General features: G+C 38.9%; 1 protein-coding gene across 6 annotated transcripts in view; it reads left to right on the top strand.

Annotated features, from left to right (window-relative positions):
* The window catches only part of Boll (boule homolog, RNA binding protein), a 120,224-nt gene that overhangs the window by 46,720 nt on the left and 52,685 nt on the right, over positions 1-20,819 (top strand). For 3 of the 6 annotated variants that reach the window (XR_373267.4, NM_001368767.1, NM_001367887.2), the window contains exons 8-10: positions 11,347-11,394; positions 12,444-12,572; positions 16,885-16,983. Coding sequence is in view for 5 of the 6 variants with exons in the window: in NM_001368767.1 (NP_001355696.1) it covers positions 11,347-11,394; positions 12,444-12,572; positions 16,885-16,983 (276 nt within the window). In the remaining variant the exon portion in view is untranslated. Of the gene's footprint in view, positions 1-11,346; positions 11,395-12,443; positions 12,573-16,884; positions 17,336-20,819 lie in introns of those variants that run through there. The other 3 variants (NM_029267.5, NM_001368768.1, NM_001113367.3) reach the window with 1 other exon arrangement.

Here is a 20,819-nt window from a genome sequence, read left to right as displayed (position 1 = left end):
CTAGATTCATCATCCCTGAATGAACACAGACCCAGAAGTCCTCTGCTGTATGTGTGCTGGATGCCTCACATCAGCTGGTGTATGCTACTTGTTTGGTGGTCCAGTGTCTGAAAGATCCCCGGAGTCCAGATTGAGATTGCTGGTCCTCCCACATCATCAGCCTCCTCCTCAGCCTCCTTCAGTCTGTCCACGATTCAACAACGGGTCAGCTGCCTCCATCCATTGGTTGGGTGTAAACATCTGCCTCTGACTCTTTCAGCTGCTTGCTGTGTCTTCTGTAGTGTCATCATACTAGTTCCCTTTTTGTGACCACTCCATGGCCTCAGTAATAGTGTCAGGCCTTGGGACCTGCCCTAGAGTTAGATTCCTCTTTGGGCCTGTCTCTGTACCTTCTTTTCCTCAGGCTCCTCTCCATTTCCATCCCTGTAATACTTTCAGAAAGGAACAATTATGAGTCAGAGTTGTTACTGTGGGATGCCGCCCCCTCCCTCATTTGATGTAGTTTCCCTCCTTGTGTTGGAGTTTTCTATCTATTATCCTTTGTAGGGCTGGATTTGTGGAAAGATATTGTGTAAATTTGTTTTTGTCATGGAATATCTTGGTTTCTCCATCTATGGTAATTGAGAGTTTTGTTGGGTATAGTAGCCTGGCCTGGCATTTGTTTTCTCTTAGGGTCTGTATGACAACTGCTGAGGATCTTCTGGCTTTGATAGTCTCTGATGAGAAGTCTGGTATAATTCTGATAGGTCTGCCTTTATATGTTACTTGACCTTTTTCCCTTACTGCTTTTAATATTTTTTCTTTGTTTTGTGCATTTGATGTTTTGACTATTATGTGATGAGAGGAATTTCTTTTCTGGTCCAATCTATTTGGTGTTATGTAGGCTTCTTGTATGTACATGGGCATCTCTTTAGGTTAGGGAAGTTTTCTTCTATAATTTTGTTGAAGATATTTACTGGGCCTTTGAGCTGGGAATCTTCACTCTCTTCTATACCTATTATCCTCAGGTTTGGTCTTCTCGTGTCCTAGATTTCCTTCATGTTTTGAGTTAGGAGCTTTTTGCATTTTGCATTTTCTGTTGCGCGTTCACATTTGACTGTTGTGTCGATGTTTTCTTTGGTATTTTTTGCACCTGAGATTCTCTCTTCTATTTCCTATGTTCTGTTGGTGATGTTTGCATCTATGACTCCTGATCTCTTTCCTAGGTTTTCTAACTCCAGAGTTGTCTCCTTTTGTGATTTCCTTATTGTTTCTACTTCCATTTTTAGATCTTGGATGGCTTTGTTCAATGTCTTCACCTGTTTGGTTGTGTTTTCCTGAAATTCTTTAAGGGATTTCTGTGTTTCCTCTTTAAGGGCTTCTAGCTGTTTACCTGTGTTTTCCTGTATTTCTTTAAGGGAGTTATTTATGTCCTTCTTAAAGTCCTCTATCATCATCATAAGATGTCATTTTAAATCACACTCTTGCCTTTCTGGTGTGTTGGGGTATCGAGGACTTGCTGTGATGGGATAATTGGGTTCTGATGATGCCTAGTCACCTTGGTTTCTATTGATAAGGTTCTTGTGCTTGCCTTTCACCATCTGGTTATCTGTGGAGTTAGTTGGTATTGCTGTCTCTGGCTGGAGCATGTCCCTCCTATGGGCCTGTAAGCCTGTTTCAGCACTCCTGGGTGACCAGCTTTCTCCTGGCAGTGACCCGTGCACAGTGGACTGTGGAACAGCCTCAGCTCCCAGATGCAGATAGCAATCGGAAGCTGGGTTCTGTTCCTATCACCCATTTTGGGTAGTTCACCCCTACCTGTAACTCCAATTCCAGGAGATTCATTCCTACCTTCTGGCCTCCACAGTTAGTACCCACGTGTGTATACAAGCAAGCAGGCACATACATGTATCCACATTTTTAATGATCAATAAAACACTGAATGGATTCAAAGATTACAAATTGCTGAATGAAATAAAGCTAGCAATGAAGACTATAAAAGAAGAATTAAATGAAGCAAAGAGGGAAAATTAAATTAAAACTTTGAAAAATCAAAGGTTCAATAATTCAAATGAAAACATACAGTAGATTGTTCAAGTGAAGATAAAATATCAGAACTTGAAGACAAGGTAGACAAAAAAGTATGGACAGAATATACAGGACATTTCTAAAACCAGTGAAAGACCAAAAGTACAAACCATGGCCATAGAAGAAGAAAGAAGGGTAACTGCTATTCTTAATACAATACTTTTATTAATTCTTGGAAATTTTCATATACTGTATTTTAATTATTATTTACCTCCTCTCCCTGACTCTTCTCATATCCAACCCCAACCCACCTACTCCTACTGCCACCTCTTTGTGTTCTCTCTCTGTGTCTCTGTCTGTCTCTCCCCCCGTCCCCACTGAGTCAAATTTGTGCTTTTCACTCATGGGTGTGGAACCATCCACTGGCATGTGGTTGGCCTTCTGGGAACCATACCCTGAAAGAAAAAAGGCTGGCTGTCTCCCAGAAGCCATCAACTCTCTCAATAGCTCTTCAGTTGAGGATGGGAGTTCATGAGCTCCTCCAAGTTTCATGATGGAATGTTGACTGGCTTGGCCTTGTGGCAACCACAGCTGCTGTGAGCTCTTAAGTGAAGTGGTCTTGTCATATCCAGGAGACACTGTTTTGCTCCAGTCCTCCCTGACCTCTGGCTCTTAGAAGCTTTCACCTCTCTTCTGTAACAGTCCCTGAGCCTTGAAAGGAGATAGATAAAAATGTTGCATTTGTGGCTGAGCATACTACTGAGACTTATTCTCTGAACTTGGACCAGTTGTGAGTTTCTCTGTTAACCACTGTTCATTATGTGTGTGCACAGACACACACATTTTCAGACCTGAACTAATATATATGTGGAAATAAAAACTGGGAAGGTAGTTTGATATGATGTCCATTTAGCAGAATTATAATTAGAGGTTCACCCTGGAGGCTTGTGAGCTCCTCAACCATTTACTGTACCTCCAGATATACAGAAAGTGGGTGTGCTGATTCATTTTAGCTGTCAACATGACACAACCTAGAATTCCTTGAAAAGAGTCTTGATGGGCAAAGACCCAGACCATTGTGAGCCTTACTATTTTCTGGGAAAGGGGATCCTGAATGGCGTAAAAGAGGAGAAGCCTAGCTGAAAAGTGAATGAATGAAAACCTAATCACCAGGGTCAAGCTTAACAACTGAACTGTCATTTACACCTGCTGGAAGAAGGAAAAGAAGTTTTTTCCAATGGAATAACATTAGATATATATCAACCACATGTTCAGGAGTAGTTGACTAACATAAAGTAGATTCCAAAGATTTTTTTTGTGGATTAGGAAAGGGGAGAGAATCTGGAAAGACTTGGGTGAGGGAAAGAATATGATCAAAATATATTTAAATTTTAAAATTCTTTTAATAATAAAAATATAATTAAAAACTAAAAAATATTAGTTAGGTCAAATACAATATAAAAGGACTACAAAGATGGCTCAGTGGTTAAGAGCATTAGTTTCTCTTTCAGAGGACCAAAGTTCATTGCCAGCACCCACATGACAGGTCACAACTGTCTGTAAATCCAGTCCCATAGGCTCCGATGTTGTCTTTTGACTTTTGTGAACACCACACACACACACACACACATGATGCATGATGCACAGATATACACAATAAATAAAAATTTTTTAGTGGATAAAGCAGTGTATCTGAGATATACTATGCTATCTACCTCTCTATGACCCACACTCATTTTCCATGAGCCATGCTGTATCCCAGTCATGGGATACTACTGCAAGCTTCCTATGCTTCTCCTCCTGATGGGCTTGGTGAAACCAGCTCAACATTGTCCCTCCTGGCCAAGAAGTAAGAGAAAGCAGTTGCTGTGCTTTCACCTTCTGTGCTTACTACTGGAGCTGACTCCCTGGTTCTGAATGCTCAGCCAAACACCATGGCTACTGCGTCCTCATGACAAGTCTGAGTTGGTATCATAACCACTGTACCTCAATCAGCCACATTTAACTTCTGGAAAGCTCCTAGCATGGATGAACAATCTCTACACCTAGTAGTATACTTTCGTGTAGTAGAGAAATGCACAGTTCATACTCTGGGATATTATTTCCTACCCCTAGAACAAGCTTGATCAATTTCACTTGTCACTCTGTGATTCATTCTCCCCTTTGATGAATTGTTACTTAACGTTTTAATGTCTTTCAGGAGCTCACAAGCAGTGAATTTTGCTTCTTGTCTGTGTTTTCTCACTAAGAACTATTTTGACACAGATCTAGACATTTTTTCAGTGACTTACACAGGTCCTATTTTCTATTTTCCTCATCCTTCCCTCCTGAATGCTTGAGCACTCTGTGAACCAGATTTATTTGCAAATTCTGATCAGTCAGAGCCCTACTACCTCATGAAGATCATGTCCCAAATAGGGCTAAGCAATGTCACTAAAGTCCCATACTAGTCCCAAGGTACCTACTGAATTCATTTTTTTTCCTTAATTAAAAACAAACACAAAATCCTATTGAGCCAAATGAACTGGTTTGTCAAGAAAAGTGTGAAAAGGGTAGGATGAGATCGAAGATGCTATTTCTTACTGAAAAAAGGCAGACAGACAAAGAGAAGGGGAGGGAGGGGAGGAGGGGGAGAAATAGAGGGGAGATTAATTGATGGATTGGGGGGGTTGTATGTAAGGCACATAGGATGTTCTATCAGAGGGGCATAAGATCTAGTGAGGTAGGACATGCTCAGACCCTGGGAATCTCAGAGATCTGAGATGGTAGGAGTGGAAGTTTACACTCTCAGCCTCTGATGCCTGCTCTGGAACATGTAACCACAACCACCAACTGAGAGGACCATGGGCAGTCAGTCACATAATGCAGCACCTGGAGTTCTTCCCCATGCAAACAGACCATCACCAACATCTCAAGCTCAACCAATAAGAAATATACCCCCAATCCCATCCCACTCCCCAAGGTTCCTATAGCTCCTGTCCACATGGAAGAAGACACATGTTATTTCACCAAGGATACAGTGAGAGTGGCTTTCTTCCCCCCCCCCCAAAAAGCATTCATTGTTGATCTTGTACTTGCCTGGCTGCCCACAGAGACTCAAATCAGAGTGGTGACAGATGATGCCTCCACTGCAGCTGTCATGGGACCCAAGACCCAGCTACCAGCTAGGCTGCCCAAACCTCTTTACTCCTCTTTCAAGAGCTATAAGACTCCCAGCATCCCCAGCTAGACCTGTAGAACCTACCTATCTTAGGCTGTGCTTCACCCTCCTTGGTCTGGTGTACAAAAACATCTGTCATACCAGAGGGACCTTTGTAGATGGCAGACTCTCTGTCCCGGACTTTGCCTTTTCTGCTGTTGTATTCATGGGCAAAATGTGATACCACAAAAAGAGAGAGAAAACACAAACACAGATTCTAGATCTGACCTTCCTGGGATCCAAAACTTGGAACTCCTGGGAAGAATCAGAGAGCAAGAAGGAAGAGAAGAAAGTAGAAGGAAGAGAAAGTATCCTTGTGATCCCAAGGGTATATTGGACCTTTCAGACAGAGAAAGGGAAAAATCCATGTTTCAGCATGAAGAAGGGCCTCAGTGGCTCAGTACTTTGTTCTATGATAGTCAGTGAATACATCAGTAAAGTGAAAGAGAATCTCATAGCTTAGCTTGTGAGGTTGTGGGACAAGGGATTCTATGGGATCAATCTGGGTGCTATGGAAGTGGAGACAGCTGAACAACATTATCTATTCATACCTCCTAAAACAAAGATCACATAGTTTGTCACATGACAAATTCCCAATGGATTGGCTGATGAAACTTATTAGGGATACTTGGTTAGTGTTGGCTGTGGTCTCTGTGAATATCAAATGATAAAATATTGGAAGGACAGGAATTATGGAAGGAACTGGCCATGCCAGCAGTATTGAAATTGTGCAGAAAATGTCATTTACATGTTTCCTTACAGTCATAATTCCTCCCTCTGTTAAGCAAATTCTTTTTTTTCCAGATATTCTTTCTTTTTTATTGGTAATTTTATTGACATTTCAAGTGTTATCCCCCTTCCCAGTTTTCTCTCCACAAAGTCCCTATCCCCTCCCCTTTCTCCCTCCCCTGCTTCTATGAGGGTGTTCCCCCACCCACACCCACCCACTCCTGCCTTACCACCTTAGCATTCCCCTGCCCTGGGGCATCAAGCCTTCACAGGACCAAGGTTCTTACTACATCTACTACTGCCTGCTTATTCCATTCCATACATGTTACATTTGGGGGTTGCAATAGGAACACTACTTTATTAGTCATTTGGGAATATCCACATATTTGTAGCAGACCCCATAGAATGCCACCTCATACCACATGGAGGAATTTGGGAACCCTGAGATCCCCTTATGAATGACCTATTCTTGAGTGAGAGACCTTGGAACACTCAGCTCTAAATGGGATGTGTCCATCAAAAACCTCCCCTCAGAGTTCAGAGAACCCCTCTGAAGAGGAGGCAGAGTGTAAGAACCAGAGGGCATAGAGGACACCAAGAAAACAAGGCCCTCTAAATCAGCGTCAACAAAGCTCATATGAACTCAAAGACACTTAAGCACTATGCACGGGACCTCCATGAGTCTATAACACGCTTTCTGTGAATATATTATGACTTCCAGTTCACTGTTTTGATGGGATTCCTGAGTTTGTAAACAAACGGGTCTCTCACTCTTTTCTTTTTCCTTCTGTTGGTTTGTCATGTCCAACTTTAATATGATATTTTTTGTTTTATCCGATTATATTTTAAGTTGCTATATATTTTGAATTAATTAATTAGTTAATTAATTAATGAGGTTAAAAATTAAACTGTCACTTATGCCTGCCAGGAGTGACACTAGGTATATCAAACATTTATGTTATATCAGGCTTCATGTTCAGGAATAGTTGACCAACATTTGATGAACTCCACAAGTTGTTTGTTTGTTTGTTTGTTTTTGTTTGGTGAGAAGATGCTTTTATTTGGTTACAGATTGGTGATTTTTTTTTATTTTGGGGTGTGGTTTCATTTTGTTTTCTCAATTTGATAGGGGTTGTTGCATTGCTTTCTTTGGTTTTTGAGAAAACTCAAAAGTTGGGAGAATGGGGGGAGAGGGAAGATCTGGAAAAAGTTAGGGGAGAGGAAGAATATGATAAAGATATATTTAAATTTAAAAAGTATTTTAACTAATAAAAAATATTTTTAAAAAAGATTGATCTACTCTTAACTAAGTCTTATCACCAATTGGAGGGACTGTGGTACTGCAACTACAGCAAGGAGGCATACCATCCCATCCCACATGAGGAAAGATACCCATGTATCATTGCCCCTGCAGATGCCCCACCCTCAGATCAGTCACATGTCTTACCCATTGCAATGGCATGTAATTGCTTCTGTTCGATTCATCTTTATTTCTATCAGGTCCCTATTTAGGTACCAATCATGTTGTGTTACTTTTCTTGTGAAGAAATGGACAAACACCTGTTAAGCCCGGGTCGGGTGCTAAGGACAAACCAAAGAAACCGCCAAACCCGAGTCTGGCTTGGTGAGCCCATGAGTTTAACAGTTACTTATACAAGCATTGGTGAAGGATTACTAGCAGGAGCATGGGTGACTCAAAGGCAACTGCATCACTAAGAAGTTCATCCAAGATGGATGATAACACACAAAAGCTTCATTACTACAGTTTCCTAAACAACTTGCAGGCAGCACCATCAGAAAGACTCCTCTTCTGGACCAATTTTTACTACTTCTGTGATCTTTCAGAGGAGACCCTTGGATAATAACTTTCTGAGCTTCCTGATTCAGTAAGTTTTGTGAGCTTCCTAGCCTTGTAAGTTTTGTTAGTGTCCCAAGTCATAAAGGTCTTCCTTCTCCCTCAAGGGGGGACTATTTCAATTCAGAGGGAACAATTACATAACGTTCATGAATCAGGAAAATTAGTATTATTAAAATAGCTATTACCCAAAAAAGGATTTATATATTCAATGTAATTCTCATCAAATTTCCAGCGACATTTTTCACAGATCTAGAAAAGGAAATCCTAGGACCCATATGGAAATACAAAATACTCCAAATAGTCAAAGCAATCCTGAGTAAGATGAGCAATGCAGGAGTCATCCAGTGCCTTACTTTATTTTATAAAACCATATTAACAGGAATAATATGATTCTGTCAGAAAAGCAACACAGACCGATGGGATAGCCTGAGGAGGTCTAGAAATAAGCCCAAGAAGCTACTTTCACCTGAGTTTTGACATTGGAAAAACAACCTCTTTAATAAGTGGTGCAAAGGAAACTGAATATCCACACAGAGAATACTGAAATGGATTAACTAAAAAGGGAATCAAGCAGGAGACTAATACTTAAAATATAAATGACCAAAAAAGCAAACAGTCTGGTAAATAAATGAGCAGTAGGAATAAAATAACACTTTTCAGGTGAAAAAAATACAAATAGTCAGTAAATGCATGAAACAGAAGGTTCCGACTTAGCCATCAGGAAAAATACAAATCAAAAGTACAATGAGATTCAGTTTCATCCCAGTCAGAAGGTCTACTATCAAAAACCAACAACAATGCTGGAAACGATAAAGGAAAGGACCCCTTATTCGCTGCTAGTGAGGATGTATATTATCAGTGTAGCCACTATGGAAATTGGCATGGAACTTCTTCTAAAATTACCTTATGATTCAGCTATGCCACACACACATATGTATATATATACACACACACATACTTACATATACATAATGGAGTTTTATTCCACCATAAAGAATGAAATTATGTCATTTGTGGGAAACTGGATGGAACAGAAGATCATCATGTTAATGAAATAATCCAAACCCACAAAAGTTAATAAAAGAAAACATGTATCTCATATACTTAGAACTACTAAGTGTGTAGAACAAGGAAAAAGAATTGGTTGGGATAGACAGTATAGGATGATGTGATAAAGTTCTTTACATGCTGGTATGGAAGTATCATAATGAAACACCACAGTAAATATCACTTTAAAATACTGTAGGAGGAAAATTCTCATATCTTTATAGAATTAGACCAGAAAGGACATTCAGTGCCATCTTGCTCAAACAGATAATTTTTGTGGGGTTTTTTGTTTGTTTTTAAATTAATTTTATTTGTAATTCATTTTTTACACTCCATATTCCATCCCCCACCCCTCCCCATCCACCCTCTGACTGCTCCACATCCCACACCTCCTCCCCACCCCACCCTGTTTCCCCCACCCCTCTCCCCACCTGACCTCTAAACTCCCTGGGGCCTTCAGTCTCTTGAAGGTTAGGTGCATCATCTCTGAATGAACACAGACCTGGAAGTCCTCTACTGTATGTGTGTTGGGGGCCTCATATCAACTGGTGTATGCTGTTTGGTGGTCCAGTGTTTGAAAGATTCTTGGGGGTCCAGATTAATTAAGACTGCTGGTCCTCCTACAGAATTGCCCTTCTCAGCTTCTTTCAGCCTTCCCTAATTTAACAACAGGGGTTAGCTGCTTCTGTCCGTTGGCTGGGTGCAAAAAACTCTTTCAGCTGCTTGTTGGGTCTTTCAGAGGGCAGTCATGATAGGTCCCTTTTTGTGAGCGTTCCATAGCCTCAGTAATAGTGTCAGGCTATGGGACCTCCCCTTGGGCTGGATCTCACTTTAGGCCTATCGCTGGACCCTCTTTTCCTCAGGCTCCTCTCTATTTCCATCCCTGTAATTCTTTCAGAAAGAAACAATTACAGGTTAGAGTTGTGACTGTGGGATGGCAACCCTCACTTGATGTCCTGTGTTCCTGCTGGATGGAGGTGGGTTCTATAAGTTCCTCTTCCTACTGTCAGCCATTTCACCTAAGGTCCCTCCCTATGAGTCCTGGGAGTCTCTCACCTCCCAGGTCTCTGGTGCATCCTAGGGGGTCCCCCAACCTTCTATTTCCTGAAGTTGCCTGTTTTAATTCTTTATGCTGGCCCTCAGGGCTTCAGTCCCTTTCCCTCACTCAATACCAGATCTGGTTCCCCTCTAACCCCCATTGCCTCCCCACCCCATCCACTTTCCCTCTCCGGTCCCTCCCTCCCCACTTTCTTGCTTTCTTCTCTTTCCCAAGTGGGACTGAGGTGTTCCCTTGGGCACCTCAGCTTGTTGAGCCTTTTGAATTCTGTGGACTGTATCTTGTGTATTCTGTATGGTTTTTTTCTTTTTCATTCTTTTTCTGGCTAATATTCACTTATTAGTGAATACATACCATGCCATGTCCTTTTGGGTCTGAGTTGCAAAGCCCTGTGTTGAATCACCAGTATTGCACATTAAAAAATAATAATAATAAAATAACGTTTTCATATATTCTTGATAAAATTTCTATATCAAATATATAATTTGTAGATATTTTCTCATATTTTGCGAGTTAAACTTCACTTCCTTGATGGTATTCTTTATAGCTTTCAAGTTTTAAGGAGTTTTGATGAGGTTCTATTTTTCAACTTTTGTTAGTATTTTTTTCCTTTGTTAATTGTATTTGTAAAGCATAACTTTTAGAAAGGCCACCCAGAGACTTTCCCACCTGGGGATTCATCCCATATATAGTTACCAAACCCAGACGCTATTGTGGATGGCCAAGAAGTGCATGCTGACAGGAGCCTGATATAGCTGTCTCCTGAGAGGCTTTGCCAGAGCCTTACAAATACAGAGGCGGATGTTAGCAATCAACCATTGGACTGAGCATGGGGTCCCTAAAAGAGGAGTTAGAGAAAGGACTGAAGGAGTTAAAGGGGTTTGCAACCCCACAGGAAGCACAACAGTATCAACCAACCAGACCTCTCAGAGCTCCCAGGGACTAAGCCGTCAACCGAGTACACATGGCTCCAGCTGCATATGTAGCAGGGGATGGCCTTGTCATGCGTCAGTGGGAGGAGAGGCCCTGATCCTATGGAGGCTCAATAGATGCCCCAGTGTAGGGGAGTTGAGGGCCGGGAGGTGGAAGTGTGTGGGTGGGTGGAGGAACACCCTCATAGAAGCAGGGGGAGGGAGGATGTGATAGGGTGTGACCAGGAGGAAGGGAAACCAGGAAAGGAGATAACATTTGAAATGTAAATAAAATATCCAATTTTTTAAAAAGCATAACTTTTAAAGCATTGCCTAACTCAAAACCACAGAGATTTCCACCCTCATAGTCTAATTCTTGTAAGAATTGTACTACTTTAGCTTTGGTGTTTAGAGCTGCGATCCATTTTCAGTTGACTTTTGTGTGTGCCTTGAAAGCGCAATTTCATTCTTTTGTTTGGAAATGTTCTTTTTAACCTTGTTTGTAACTTATGTGAATATTGGTTGTTTTTCATTTTAGGCCCCAGCACAGTGTTTACCAGGGCAGTGGCAGTGGGGTGTTCCCCAGGTAAATATCACCCTCCAATATCTAATTTTAAATCTTTGTTTTCACTGTATTTGTATTAAGAATCCCTGAAAACTAAAGTCAATATAAATAGGTTCACAGCTTTCCTCCCTAACTACTACATTTTCATCTCATTTGTAAAATGGATGCAGTAATGTTATAACCTTCTAAGTTTTCTTCTGTGATTTTTGAAAAGATGAAATGAGATCATATTTGTGGAATACATTTTATAAAGGATCACAACGTAAACATGAAAAAATTGTGCTGTTGTTATTATTGGAAATGTTGGTATTTTCTAGCATAACTTCAGGATTTCCTTAGCTTATCTCATGCTCCTAAGTAAGAACCATTTAAGTATATGAAATACTTGGATTTTAATACTAAATTATTAAATTGTATTATGATTATATATTTTATAAGTATATTTTACATTGTATATTATTATATATTGTATATCATTTAAATTTTCATAAAATTATAATAATTAGAATAAATTGATAAGATTAAGTTATTAAAGTATTAAAAACTGTTTTAACATTTTAGAATTTGGGAATATTTACATAGCTATTACTGGTTGAACACTCCTAATATGAAATCCAAAATACTATAAAATCTGAAATTACTGTTTTCCAAAATTTTCCTAAGAATAGTATTCCACCAAAAAATATTTAGTGGCATTTTCTTACACTTATATGAAGTCACAAAGTTGAAAGTAGATACTTACCACCAATTTAAATATGATAGATCTCATTACTACAATTTGTAATGATGATATTTGTATAACTACAACTATTGTCTCTGTTTATGTATGAGGTTCAAAAGCACTATAAACATTCACTACTTACCATTAATAATATCTATAATAATAATCATACCTTTAGTAATATCCATACAACTGACATGTATGACAGCTCAAATTTTCTAGTCTTTTTCTAAGACAATTCTATACTATCCCTGAAAAATAATTTTAGGAAAATATGCAACAAATATTTTTCATTTTAGGGTAAGTCATTATTGCATATTTGAATAACAACGATCATTTTGTGTTTTAGTCCCCTGCTTCTTCTGCTCCATTCCTATATCTGCAACCTTCTGAGGTTATTTATCAGCCAGTAGAAATTGCGCAAGACGGTGGCTGTGTTCCTCCTCCACTGTCTCTGATGGAAACTTCTGTTCCAGAGGTACATGTTTATCTTTCTCGTTGTTTTTCATTTGTTCAGTGTCAGGAGTTGAACCCGGGGCCCTGCAGATTCTAGAAAAACACACTGCAACTGAGCTGCATTCCCAGCTTTGTGGTAAAGTGATTGGTTTATAACTACCTTGTATTAACATTAGTCCTTTTTAATTTGTTGAAGTTCATCATTAAAACTGCTGTGTTTTCTCGATTTATTCGTATCTACCGTTTTTAGTCTAAGAGCTTCATCCTAGAGCTTTTCAGTAACGACTTGTGAATCACCTTCCAAGTTTCTTTCAAAGTTTTAATGTACCCCATATTTGCATTTCTTGTTTTCTTATCAGTCTGTACTGTTGCTAATGATTCTATCAGTTAAGAGCATACAATCTTTAAACCAATGTAAAATTTAAAAATCTCTGTATACAATATAAATTATTAACTATAAATTACGAATACTATCTTCAGTGTCTTTAAGTTATATCCTTGGTGTGTCACTAATAGTGTCATCCATGTGCAAGAACTGTGCAGATGAGACAGTATGTTGTAAATCAGCACCTTGCTGAGTGCATTGCTTTTCTTCTCTTTCTTGTACTAAAGTTTATAACATAATTTTATTCTGGAACAGTAATCTCCACGCTTAGACCTCTTCATACTTTCACTAGAATTTCTCCATCTTTGTCTTGTCCTCTATTTACTTTTTTGTGTTTCCTATTTTCCAGATTTAGTGAAATGTAATTGAGTAGAAAATTGTACTATAAATATTTATGAACTACATGATATTTTGTAATTGTATATATTCTAAGCTAATTACCACAGTCATTGTAGTTCATCTCTTCATTGGGTTATTTAGTTTTTTCTTTGTAATGAAAATATTTACAATCTCTCAGCAATTCCCACAGTCACCATGCTGTACAGTGGCTCTCCAGAAAACATCTAGCCTATCAGTCTGTCACTCTACTGTTTGACCAGCATCTTCTCATCTTTCTCTCCACCCATGAAAACCACTTTCTTAATCTCTGCTTCTGTGAGTTTGATTTTTCAGATCCCACAAAGAAGCATTGTAAAGCATTTATCTTTCTGTGCGTGGCTTATTTTGTGGTATAATGTCCTCCAGGTTTATCTATGATGTGACAGCTGACAGAGTTTCCTTCTTTTTTAAGACTATATGTTATTCTGTTATTCATACCCTACATTATCTTCATCCATTGATAAACACTAAATATCATTGCTATTATGTAAGATAAGAATACAGGGTTTTGTGTTTTGTTTTTCTGGTACTGGGAAACCAATCCAAGCTTTGTATACTGTTGAGCAAGTACTTGACCACTAAGCTACATTTCCCACTTCTTTGTTATTGTGAATAGTGCTGCAGTGTGCTTAAGAGTTCAGAGAGATCTGTAACAACTCGTTTCCTTTGCCTGTGAGTGAGTGTGTGTGTGTGTGTGTGTGTGTGTGTGTGTGTGTGTGTGATACATACGTATGTAGATATGTTGTATGTATGTATGTATATCCAGAAGCACAGGTTGCTGAATCATATAAAAGTATTTTTTAGAAACCTACATACTGTTTTTGCATAGTAACTACCCTAATTTTCATTCACTCTATATTATCAAAGGGTTCTCTTTTGTCCATATCCTTGCTGGTGATCATTTTAGTTCCAGTTCAATCTCAAGTTCTTATCCTGGGTTCTCCATATTGAGATGTAACAATCAATACTTATTCTAACCTTAGCCCAGTTTCACCTCTGGCAGTGTTATTCAGCTAGAACTCTACATAGTAGACAGAAAAAGTAATATAGACATTTCTCCTTGAGATTCCCCTCCCTTATTGTTAAGCATTATAAAATAAGATCTTTTATTTTTACCTTGAATGAACCTACAAGCCTCTAAAAATCTTTGAGTAGATCTATTCATTGACATCTAGGAAAATCAATCTTGGTGAGTAAAAGCCTCAGAATCCTCCCTTATGTTTGTCCAAATTGTACAGCATAAGTACACATTATAAATAGTTTGTGATTTGAAACCCATAAATATGTTCTAATTTAATTGATGGTGAAATTTCTGAACTTTGTCTTTTGATGTTTTCTTGCATTCTGATTTGCATAAAGGTGAGAGTAAAGTAAGAATGATTTACATCAGATTTTCACCAAAATCTACTTTGGGCTTTAATCCATAATTTTAATTCCTGGTATGAAGTACTCATCACCAGTGTGTAGTCACTCCTTATTTAATCTAATAAGATTTTTTTCTAAAAAATATTGTTGTGACTATGTAGCTTATACTTAATAACATCAGTATTTTATTTTGGTGCTGTTTCAAGCAGACTATTATACTGTTATTTATAATTTAATAAATAAAATGGAATGGCCTATAAATTAAGTGGGTTTTTGCACAATTAAAACCTGCAGGGCTTTTGTTGTGAATGTTATGTACAAGTTTCCTAAAAAAGAAAACAAGCGTGTGAACGCAGTCAGTCGTGTACCTCAATGACCGTTTCAAACTTCTACCATGCTTGTGTTACTGCAGACTCCGCATTTCACTCTTAGACTACATCTTTGCTTTCCCTTTCATAAAAATTGAAACCAGTTCATAGAAACCAGTTTAGCCTCCAACTCCCAACAAAAACTTAGAGGTCCTAATCCAGCCTTATGGTTTTGTTATTTCTATGGTAACTTAGTCTTGTCCAAGGTTGTTTCTACCTGTTGTGCTCTGTTGTGCACTTTTATTCCTCTCAGGGATCTCAACATATTCTATGGTTTATTTTTCCCTCTCCGTTGGTCCAGAGCTTCACCACTTTGCTGGGATTATTAAGGGAATTATTTAACCTCTGCAGTCTTGTTCTCAAAGTGACCTTACTTACAAAAGTGAAAGCATTGAGAAACCATATTGCAGTATTAAAAGATTAGAACTGATTGATAGAAAGTCCTTTAATATCTGTAGCACCTTTGAGAGGTAATTATGATCTTTTTTACCATTCCTTCACAGATCCCCTAATTCTCTTCTATCTTTCAAAACCAAGACTCTTCAAAACAGGCTATATTCAATATTTGTGATGTTCAGGATGATCTCATTCCACACCTGCTGAAGTCTGTTTCATTGTCTTTCTGCCTAAGCTGCCTTTGAGAAGGACCTGACAACCTAACTTCTAAATACTTTCCTTCCTTACTTAACCCTTCAGGAAGAATGTCCATATTCATGTCTGTTTAAGACCTATGTTTGCACACACAATACTGCCCTCTTCTGGAATTCCTTTACTAGCTTTTATTTTCCTTTGTAAGCTGTTCCCCATAATTTCATGTTTGGTCCTTCAATCTTTCATCTTACATATTCAGTCTGATGTTATCCTATCCATAACTGTAATACCAACATCATGATTGCTGTTTTGTACTGCAGTATCCTAGATAATAGTCACTAGCTACATGTAGCAATTGAGCATTTGAGATGGGAAAAGAACAAGTTGAGATGTCTTGTATGTAAGTGGAAATATATATGAAATCAGGTTTTGAAGACAGGGTATTAAAATGTTTCAATTCAATAATTTAATAATATTTTAGTTTAAATCTATTGTTTTAAATATAAACTTGTTTCACCTCTTCGTCTGTTGATGGATAACTAGGCTAATTATATCTCCTTTCTATTATGAATAAACCAACAATAAACATGGGTATGCAAGTATTCCTGTGTAGGTTATAGAATCACTTAGATATATGTTCAGGATTGGTATAGCTGGGTCTTATAGTAATTCTTTTTTAATTTTTTGAAAAGACTTTATATTTATTTCCATGGTGACAGTACCAGTTTACACTACCACAAACAGAATAAATGGTTCCTCTTTCTCCACATCCTTGCCAGCATTTATTATCATTTAAATATACTTTTAAATTATCTGCCCTCTGTTTATTGCTCTCCAGGCTAATTTTCCCCCTTTAGCATATAATGTTCTTTCCAGCTTACCAAATAACTTACATAGATCTCCCAAAAGAAGTGTTTACTTACTTACCTCCATTTTAATCCCACCATCCCTCACTGTGTTCCCAGTTCTTTTAAATCAAACATCAGTGCCTCTAGGAAATTTTTCATTGCCATCCTCACCAACGTTCTTAAGTATAATTGCGTGTTCCTTTTTCCCCATGCATCATACACATGACTCAAAGGACATGATGATTTAGAGTATTCTGTTTCTTGATCAGACTATAACTTCATTAAACATAGTGAATGAGGTTTTGTATGTGGTAGAAAACATATAAGTATTTTAATAAATGAAAGTAACACTTCTTTTTTCTCTCCCCTCCTATTTCCTCACTGCCTCTTTTGTAACAGCCTTATTCTGACCATGGAGTTCAAGCAGCATATCACCAGGTTTATGCTTCAAGTGCCATTGCTATGCCTGCACCTATGATGCAGCCTGAGCCAATTAAAGTAAGGAGTTTATTTTGACTTTTTTCTGGTTTTCTTCCATTATGATCTGGACACATTTTATCCCATCTATGATCAAAAGTAAAAAAATTAGTTAATAATTTTATATGGAGGAAATAAATTCTAAATTAACAATAATTTCTGTTAACTAATTTTGAAATATTATAAATCCCCCATGGTTAAAATGTTTTATTGTGATATAGAGATACATAAACTTAAGTTTACCATTTTAACTATTTTAAGCATCTTTAATTTTATTCAAAACACTATAAAAATTATTGCCAGCATTCCCAACCTTCCATCACCTCAAATATAAATTCTATTCTCATGACACAATAAATCCTTCTTCCCTTTTGATCTCTTTCTTCAGTCCCTGGTAACCCTTAATCTACGTTTTATGTCTGATTTTTCTATTCTAGGTATAGTACATAAGATTATCTGTGTCAATAATACATAGTATTTGTAAGGAGATGAAACAGATAGTCATCTCCACTTTATGCTTCTTAAGAATGTATTTGTGTTGGTTAAATCAGATTCTGGTCAAAGACTATTATATCACTCAAGTACATCTAAGCTAATTAGATCCATGTGTATAGATAGTCCCTATATTTTGGTCATCTGTGGTGAAGCAGGACATTCTCTTCCTTTGTTCTGAGTTTCTTAGAGAGGCTCAGGATCATCATGTTAGAAAAATTGACTTCATCATAGTAAAGGATTGCAGATTGGTTAACTGTTTTGCTGGCGATATGAATTGTTGTCTGTTTTAGTTTAGTGGAATAAGGACGTATACTCTGTGGTAAAATGAAGGAGAATGGCTGTTTTGTAGTCATAGTTATGACTCTGATCCATCGTATATGTTAAACTCTATTCCCTCATGGCCGGCCCCATAACTACTCACGGCTGTGACTACTCACTGCATACCTTCATTTCCTTCAGTATTGAACCTTAGGTAAGAAATAAAACCCCAAGTTTAATTTCACATTAGAATCTAAAATGTTAATAAGCCTCATTATGGAGGCTTCATTTTCAGTATTGTTAGAAATGTCTTCAAAAACAGACTTCCACTGATATTGGCAGTATCATCGATTTCTGGTATATCTGTACATGATGGATTAGATATATATGTCAAGAAAGAAGGGAGGAATAGATAGGATAATTGAAATTGTAGCTTAAATAATAATACAAATAGGAAATATAGTGCCAAGTGGTAATAAGAATTGTTCATTTAACCAGGGCCAAGAAGTAGGAGTAGGTAGGTAGGGGAGTGGGGGGGATGGGAGGGTATGGGAGACTTTTGGGATAGCATTTTGAAATGTAAATGAAGAAAATTCCTAATTAAAAAAAGTCCAAAGAATTGTTCATTTAAAGTTTGCTTTTTCTACTTAAAGAGTATGCACATGTCTAAGTTGTCTTAGATCTCTAAGTAGGTAACATCAGAAATTGTACATAGAAATTCATCTTTCTCTTTAATTTAGTGATATAGGAATTACACTTTTGTTGAACTTGGAAAAAATTAATGAATTTTCAAAGTCAAACCTGGAATGCAGAACTATTATATAAGAAGTTTTATACTTCTTTTTGTGTTTCAATACAAGGTAGAGTTTCCAATGTGTTTTATTGCGGGAAGCGGGTGCAGCCGCATGGGCCAAGACGGCACCCTGGCCCATTGCCAGGCCCTGTGAACCCCGCATTGCCCCCTTTTTGTTTTATTAGTAGCTCTGGGATCAGCATCTGTCTTAGGTTGCCCCCATCCGTGCCACATCCTTTCCTGTCATGGGAGTGACAAACTCATGTTCACCATCCTGTCTTAGGTTGGTATGCGCATGTGAGGGTCTTACCCGTCATTGATTACTGATCCAGCATGTTGAGCAAACATTGGGGGGATGTTCCTGCTTCCAAGGCTGCCATAGCCTGCACTAAGGTTCGTTTATCAGCCCTGTGCTGCCTTCGCATATGTGCCATCCACCAAAGCATTCCTCCACACACAACAGTCAGCAGGAATGTCCAAAAGGCCATCCCTCCCCAATTTTTTAAGAATCCCACAGTTCCCTGGATGATCTCCAGCCATTGCTTTGCAGTTGCAGTCTCCACATGGGTGTTGTTCACAGCAACAATCGATGCTCGCAATTCCTTCATCTTTGTGTAGAGATCATGACTCCAATTTCTTAGCAGCATCGCACCAATTGCATGCAACAGATTTGCAACTCTGGAAAAATTCTGATACTGAACAGAGGTTACACACATTCCTGCCATATGAGTAATGCAGGAAGCAAATACTAACTGCTCCAAAATATTCATCTGTTCCTGAGACTAATCCACTCTTTGGTTAACCATAAGGATACCAGCTTTCAAATTTGTCACCTTAGACAAGCTGGCCCCAAGGTCTCCAGTGCCTGATAGCATCTTCCAAGCTCTAAGAGTACAGTTATTAATCTGCCCATACACCTGTATAGGATAACCTGTTTGATTGTTGGCAAAATTCCCTTGCCCCATTAACATGTCTACATTCCAGGCTGCATTGGGGAGTCCAGTGGCAGCATTAGCCGCAGCCTGCTCAACAGCATGCTCAATATAAGCCTTCCATGTTAAATAACCTCCTCCCGAAAGAACAGCCTTGCAGAGGTTCTGCCAATCAAAAGGCGTCATAACAGTACCACTCTAGGGACTCAACCTGAGTTACAGTAAAGGCAGCCTGGACCTCATAAGTTGAAACTGACTCCTTCAATCTTTGTACAACCTTCCAATCCAGGGGTTCATGATACCATTGCCCCTGTTGGTCCTGAAATACTGGGAAGGCCCCTGCAATGGCGGGCACATTTTTCCAGACTTTTGCATGAAGACTACGCTTTCCCCTTTTGTCTCCCTCATCTTTATAGGGGGGAGGAGAAGGCAACGGAGGGGCTGATGGTTCGGGTGGCCTACTGCGACTCAAACTCTAGCAGAACATCCGACTACAGACGTCACTGTCGCTGTCACTAGTAGACCCTTCAGAGCTAGATTCCGTCCCCTCTTTCTTATCTTTGGTTTGTTGTCTAAGCTGTTGAGGTTTTCGGTGGCTAGCCTGAGAAGCAATCTCCTTAGCCTCCTCAAGCGCTGCCACTCCTTCCTCTATTTCAGCATTGTACTTTCCACTGGCATCCCTCAAGCACGCCCTGACCAAGTTCCAGATGGGTAACATCTTTACTTTCATTTTAGTTGCAGTTGAACCCGTGTTGCTGAAATTCCCTTCGTCTCTATTCCTGAGAACCTTAGTGCTCCATCCCCTTTTTTCTGGGGAACCTTCCCTTCGTCTCTATATCTGAAATCCTTAATGCTTCGTCCCTTTTTTCCCAGGAACCTTCCCTTTGTCTCTATATCTGAGATCCTTAGTGCTCCATCCCCTTTTTTCCCCGGGGAACCTATCAGGCCTATGCTTTCTTTAGTGCTGAAATTCCCTTCATCTCTATTCCTGAGAACCTTAATGCTTCGTCCCTTTTTTCCAGGAACCTGACATTACGTACCGCTGCTTAACAAAATTTCCTTACCACTGCTTACTAAAATTTCCTTACCACTGCTTACTAAAATTTTCTTAGGTCTGTACTTTCTTTACTTACTGTTTTACCGTTGCCGACCAACTCGATGCAGTCCTTTTTTCCTGCGGAGACAAGAACAACACGGACACCAAGGCGGGTTCATGCAGCAGCTTCTTTACTTGTGGCTTTTTCTCTTACAGCTCTCTTCCCCAGCAGCTTCTTCTTCCTCCTCTTGCAGCAAGCGCTCTTCTCCTTATCTCGCTCCACCCCACCTCATCCAATCAGAAACCACACGTGCTCCAGGCACGAGCTCAGGTGGGTCACAGA

The sequence above is a fragment of the Mus musculus genome, chromosome 1 (genome assembly GCF_000001635.26).
Source record: "Mus musculus strain C57BL/6J chromosome 1, GRCm38.p6 C57BL/6J".
NCBI classification, from domain to species: Eukaryota; Metazoa; Chordata; class Mammalia; order Rodentia; family Muridae; genus Mus; species Mus musculus.
Note: the sequence above shows the minus strand (reverse complement) of the source record. Positions and strands in the feature narration are given on the sequence as shown.